Raw genomic sequence first — 6,127 nt, 5'->3', positions numbered from 1 at the left:
TATATATATATATATATACACCAATGGACTGTGTTATTTGACCTTATTGGACCTTGTGTCCAATAACCCACATGGTTAGTGTGGATTGATATAACATAGCATAACATACATATTGATGTGTTGCTATGTTCTGTTTGAGTTTTTGGGTTTGTTCATTTTGTATTCCTTAGTTTCTCTTTATCAGATCAGACTTGTTTCTGTTTTTCTAATTCAGTCATTTCTCAGTAATTCTAGTTTATTATGTTTCTTTATTTCTTGTGTGTAGTTATACATTATTCTTTGATTCATTTTTCAAGTTCCCCTGTTGTGTGCTCTCAATCGTTTTTAAACACTGAATGTATTTAAAGAGCCTGCATGAGGACAAATAGCTTAGACCACCTCAGGGGAAATCCTGGGGTGAATGATATAAATTCTAATCCACCTCTTTGATTTCTTAACTCCAGCTGCATAATCTGATTGTATACAAGGTTAGTGTGGAGTGATCTGGATGATTGGGTGGTGATGGACATATGACTTTGATCAGAGGATCGTTGGTTGAAGTTGTTACCCTGTCCGTCTTTATTGTTGTGTCCTTGGCCAAGACACTTCACCCACCTTGCCTGCTGGTGCAACTATTCCTAACTATACAAACAGACAAGGATTTAAAAAGCAGCAGGAAAAGGAAAGGAGGTGTATTAGCAGTGACACTTAACTCTTGGCAGCAAATTTCCATCCACATTATTTACCAAGAGAATACAGCAGTGTTATTTTGGCAGTTGTTTACATTCCACCCTCAGCTGCTGCCTACAGTGCATGTGATGTCATCAATTCCATTGTTGCTAACATACAATTTGTCTCACAGAATGCATTTGTGGCAATATCTGGTGATTTTAATAATGTCTCACTCTCTGCTATACTGGAAACGTTTCAACAATTGGTAACACTTTATTTGAAGGGGGTGAATAAGACTGACATGACACTGTCATAAACACCTGTCATGAACATGAATTAGCCTTCATGAATATTTATGACTGTTGTCATAAAGCGTCATTTGGTAAATTGTGACACTTTTAATACAAAGTTGACATTATTCAAAATGTCGTCGTTATGACAACTTGACATGAACCAAGAAATCATTACTGATATCAATTTGTTCTAAAAGTATTACTGATTGCACTTTAAAGGTAAAGTTTAAACAGTATGATGTCTTGGTTAATGTCAAGTTGTCATAACAAAGACATTTTGAATAATGTCAACTTTGTATTAAAAGTGTCATAATTTACCGAATGACACTTTATGACAACAGTCATAAATATTCATGAAGGCTAATTCATGCTCATGACATGTGCTATGTCATGTTTATGAAAGTGTCATGACAATCTTATTCACCCCCCTTCAAATAAAGTGTTACCCAACAATTTAGTAGCTGCTTACCAAAGAAAACAAGACATTTAATTAAGTTTATACAAATGTCAAAAATTTATACATCTCCAAAGCAAGACGTCTTCTGGGGAAATAAGATCACAACCCTTGTCTTGTTTTCCTCTTCTCACAATATAAATTCATTGTTCATAGACTACCTATAACTAAAAAGGACTGTGAAACTGACCAAGTTTTTAAAGGAGCATGGGAATTAAGGATATGAGTCATATATGAAAACTAGGTCAACTGGATCAGATGTATGAAAAGTCAACAAATGGCCAGCAATATGTGGTAAAAGAACATCTTAATATTTTTAATACTGCAGAAAGAGACGCTGCATTGAAATTTGGAGGAAAAGAACTCGAGATTAATCTTGTAAGACTACAGAAAATGATCAGTAAAATGAAGGTCATCAAAAGAACACTAAAGAGGAATGAGTCCAGAGCAACAGAAAATGTCCAGGATGTGTGTAAATTGCTGGAAACCAAGGTTCTTGAAACAGGATGAGAAATCTTTGGAGAGCGAGAGATCAGCATCATCATATGACTGTTAAAATCATTCATTGCAATGTTTATTGAGAGGGCTGAGAGATGGGCAAGCAAAGCAGCAAAATCATCCATAAAAACAACTATTACATTTAACCTTTATTTTGCCAGGAAAATTCCATTGAGATTAAAAATTTCCTGCAAGAGAATCCTGACCAATATTAATAGGGAACGTTCCCTTTCCAAGGTGAGTGCTGTTAAGAAAATAAATTTAAAGTATGCTAGTTTTAAAACTTAACATGTCTTGATTGAAATAGCCTAATTATAGTTTTAAAATCAGTAACTTATTCTGGCCATTGACCTTTATGTTACCTGTAGTTACAGCAGATGGTTTGCTAGGATCGTTTAAATTGCCCTTTGTGTGGCAAACAAAACAATAAGTAGAAGTTCCAACTTTCACACCCATCTGTGGAGAGTCATAAACACAGCTGGAGTTTCTGGCTTTAGTGAAAGGGTCAGAGATAGCTCCTGGTTGGATGAGCAAAGATATGCCTTATTTGAATAAATTAAAGATAAGAATACACCTTTTACTATAAAACTTTCTACACAGAAGTAACAAATTAGATTTGCTCTTGCAATTCTCCAAAGACGTCTTTGGACGTCTTTGCTTTCTTTCCTTCTTCTTCTTTCCATTTATGTCAGGTAAATGAATGTATGTCTCTGTTGTTCTGCAGTTTCTGTTGTAATTTTATGCGTTGTCTTCTATTGGATTAAACTGCAATTCTGTGAAGTCTGCACTCATTGTTGTTTTTGTGTGGCTACACGGGCCCCATCAGGAGAACCTGGGATCGAAGAAGTTCGAGCCAGAGTTTCTTTCTTAAGAAATATTATAACCTAGAATCTTCTTCAACAGTGCTAACCTTTATTAAGAGTAACCTCCATGACGATGCAGTCTTTTGGACCTAGACCAGGACCCTTGTGACCTTCAACATCTTCCACACCTAATGGGACAGGTGTGCCCCCATCAGTATAAGAGTTGGATGAGCTGGAGCGACTGGGTAGGGTTGGGTTCGCAAATGGAGTTAGGCTGGGACTGCGTAGACGGGTGCGAATTGTAAGGGTCACAACCCCTCTTTTCAGCTGCTGTTGAAAACATGGAAAAGAAGTTGTCCATTAAAAAGGTGAAGAAGTCAACAACTTGGCATTTTAAGACAGTGCTTCTAATGTTCTTTTTTCACATCTTCAGTATGTCACAACAACAAAAAAAAACAAGATCTAGTTTATTTGGAGGCACAAACTTAAAAATGCATTCCCAGGGTGTGTGTATATATATATATATATATATATATATATATATATATGCAGCACATATTTGCACTATATATGTACTGCACAGGGTTTCCCCCAGAAAACTTGCTAAGCCCAGGGCACCAAGTGGTCCACTGGCGGGCCACCTTGTTTTTGTATTAAAAAATGTTAACAGGAAATGAAAATATTACTGAGTAATTACAGGAAGACAATGCCGACAATGCTTACACCCAATTATTTGATTCTGAAATCTTCAACTCGCGTGCTTTTATTTCAGAAGGGGGAGGCACCCCCACCTCCCCTTTCTTAATGGTTCAGAGTATTTCCGAGGTCGGAGGCAGCAGCGGGAGTCAGAAACTCCTTTTGCGTGAGGTAAAACGGTCTGTCAGAAATGTTGTCATGAATATCGCTTGTTAACATTTTGTTAGTTTACTTTGACATATAGGAACCACATCTTTTTGGTTAAGTTGTTTTAATTCTGAAATAGTTACACTCCAATTTTTTTACTGCTAACTTTGTCTAAAATTTAGCTACTCCAGCCACAATATTTTGTTATTTTTATCACAATGAGACTAAAACAGCAGTAATATGAACCTTTTTTTAGTTGTTGTTTAAAGTGTAATGTCAGTGTCACCAATGGCTACATAATACCTGATCATACTTAACTATTTATCAACATATATATTATATTATGTGTAATGTATCATCAGGAAAATGGCAGTGTTAGAGCAGTGATGCTGTTGACAAAAGGTGAAGAGACTGAGGAAGCTCAGGCGAGACCTTCAATTAGTTTATTGAAATATGTATGAACAAGTTTTAATTCTTAAACTAAGCAATTTTATTATGAGAAGAGTAGGTCAGAGAAGAGATAGGAGAGCCAGGTGGAGCTTCATGATGTGAAGCTACAAAAGTCATAATAATTATAGCCAGAAAGGAGAACAGATGAGGACTAATTTCAGGTTGATTTTTTTTTCACTTTTCAATATATATATATATATATATATATATATATATATATATATATAGTTTTCATTATTTCTACACTATAAGGGTAACAGTTTATGATTAGCTTATCAGCTGCTATGGAACGAACACCCCACTATTCTACACAAATATATATGGTGAAATGTTTTTCCGTAGTGACCTCTCAGTGGATTTTGTTCTTCCTGTTTGGCTCTAAAATGAACCATTTTTATGCTGAGGAGCTGTACCTTAGCTGTTCATCTCTGAAACCATTTCATATTTTGTAAGTTTAGGAGCAGCAGAGAGAAGTAAAAAGGAGAGAGTGTGATGGAGACCAGGGTTACCCCTAATAAATTATTATTGATATGTTGAATTTATTTACAGACCAAATGCTTTTTGTTTCAGTTCTTTATTTCAGTTACATTGTGACATTTCAGGCAGAGGGACTGGCCATCCTTCCTGTACAGGGAGATTGTGGGGAAAATGTCAGTTTGTTTCTGATTTAGATTGGTTTAATTTGAGTTTGCTAATTGTTTGAGTACTTATCTTTCTGAGTGTGTCTCCTCAGCAGGGAGGAGCAGCAGAGGGAGACAAGTGCTCCAGGTGCTAATAAAAAGCTCCTGGAGCATACCACTTTTAGTTAGGAGGGGTAATACTCTGAAAAGTTATAAGTTAAATGTATTCTTTGATTGATCTTAGTTAGTTCTAATGATTTGCATGCATGTAAATATGTATTGGTACCATTTATTGTTTTGTGTTAGGTTTGTGTAAATGTTTTCTTGTTTTGTCACCCCTTTACCTGGTATGAGTGTTGGAATTGCCCAAAGTATAAAAGCCAGCTTCTTTGTATCACTGTGAAAATGGGTGTTGGTGTAACTGTGACCTGCAGCTCCAAATAAATCTACCTCGACTGCATTTTGTTGCCTCCTTCCTGAATGCAGAGCCTCCGCTGGTCAAAGTGACAGAGGGCTTGGGGAGAGTTTTTGAAAATAAATGAGTGAAAACTTAACTGCAAGGGTTAGATTATGAGGTAAATGGAGTTGACAGTGTATGAAATGTATGGGGGAATTTTTCTGCCACAATTCCAGAGCACATATTTTCAGCTTGAAAGTTTTGTTATCAAAACTTTGAATACTTTTGCTTAGACTTTCATTTTGAAAGCATGACTCCATGTCTTTCTTCTCAAAACTTTTAATGTTCACTCAAACCTTTCTTCTTGCGCTCTTGCCAAACTCTCTGCTCATTTACGAAATATTATTTGTTTGCTTTTGGAACCATCACACACACATATCAAGACTAAGTGTAACAATAATGACCAAAATAAAACACAGGATATATTGCAGTGGCGGGAGCTAAAGGAACCCCAGAAAACTACGGACCGACGCTACTGTGGTTGCCTAGAGATGGACACTACGTAGCCGCGGTGAGCTGCTATCGATCGCGTCTTCTTAAAACATCCTCAACCCGATACTCCACCGTCCTTAGAAGCAAAACCTCTCGTAAAGATACAGATGTCAGAGGGAAGACTCAAATCCCAGGCTGAATCATGTTAGTGTGGATGAATACAGGCAATTAAAACAAATGTGTTTGTCCTGGTGGCACGGTGTGCTGCTGTATAAATGGATCAGGAGAGTAACTGCAGACCCGGTTGGAACCTAAAGAACCAGACAGCAGCGTCTCTTCATCCCTCAATCAAATCCTGAGGCTGATATGGTACAGAACATTTTGCTATGATTGATTAAGTTTCTTATTGTGGTTTTAGTAGACTGTTATGGTTTGATTATTAGATAATCAATTATTTGCTTATTTAATGTATAGCAGTATCAGCCAAAATAATATAAATGGCCATTTAAATGTGAGAGAATGGACATCAGAAGTAATCACACCCCCAACCCCCTTTCTGTTTGTTTATTTGCTTCCATTTTTCTTATCTTGGCTGTGCTCTTCAGCTGCACTTATCTTCCTGAGAT

General features: G+C 36.6%; 1 protein-coding gene across 1 annotated transcript in view; it reads right to left on the bottom strand.

Annotated features, from left to right (window-relative positions):
* Positions 1-6,127, bottom strand: part of LOC103131357 (uncharacterized) — an 87,794-nt gene that overhangs the window by 47,029 nt on the left and 34,638 nt on the right. The window contains exon 2 of the mRNA XM_016666596.1: positions 2,807-3,029. Coding sequence (XP_016522082.1) covers positions 2,807-2,828 — 22 coding nt within the window. The 5' untranslated portion in view covers positions 2,829-3,029. The remainder of the gene's footprint in view (positions 1-2,806; positions 3,030-6,127) is intronic.

The sequence above is a fragment of the Poecilia formosa genome, unplaced genomic scaffold (assembly GCF_000485575.1).
Source record: "Poecilia formosa unplaced genomic scaffold, Poecilia_formosa-5.1.2 Scaffold747, whole genome shotgun sequence".
Taxonomy (NCBI): Eukaryota; Metazoa; Chordata; class Actinopteri; order Cyprinodontiformes; family Poeciliidae; genus Poecilia; species Poecilia formosa.
The sequence above is the reverse complement of the archived record's forward strand: the minus strand, read 5'-3'. Positions and strand labels throughout refer to the sequence as shown.